Here is a 212-nt window from a genome sequence, read left to right on the forward strand (position 1 = left end):
CCCGGTCCCGCCACGGCCCCTCACCTCCGTCCTCCTCCTCCAGGGAGTTCATGCAGGGGAAGTAGACCGCCAGCGCCTCGAAGGAGGCGGAGAGGCTGCTCCGGCTCTGCGACCGCTGCATGGCGCGACCGCCGGCCGCCGTCTGCCGGCCCATCTTGGCCGAGCGGCACCCGCCTTTGGCGCGGTACAAGAAGCGCGGCGTCTTGGCGGCG

At 73.1% G+C, this 212-nt stretch overlaps 1 protein-coding gene across 7 annotated transcripts in view; it reads right to left on the reverse strand.

Moving 5' to 3' along the window:
* The window catches only part of RIMS2 (regulating synaptic membrane exocytosis 2), a 487,588-nt gene that overhangs the window by 19,563 nt on the left and 467,813 nt on the right, over nt 1–212 (reverse strand). The window contains exon 1 of one of the 7 annotated variants that reach the window (XM_010577013.1): nt 25–154. The exons of 5 other annotated variants lie outside the window; for them this stretch is intronic. In XM_010577013.1, coding sequence (XP_010575315.1) covers nt 25–154 — 130 coding nt within the window. Of the gene's footprint in view, nt 1–24; nt 155–212 lie in introns of those variants that run through there. One more of the 7 variants, XM_010577015.1, reaches the window with a different exon arrangement.

Source organism: Haliaeetus leucocephalus, unplaced genomic scaffold (assembly GCF_000737465.1).
Source record: "Haliaeetus leucocephalus isolate CR32 unplaced genomic scaffold, Haliaeetus_leucocephalus-4.0 Scaffold555, whole genome shotgun sequence".
NCBI classification, from domain to species: domain Eukaryota; kingdom Metazoa; phylum Chordata; class Aves; order Accipitriformes; family Accipitridae; genus Haliaeetus; species Haliaeetus leucocephalus.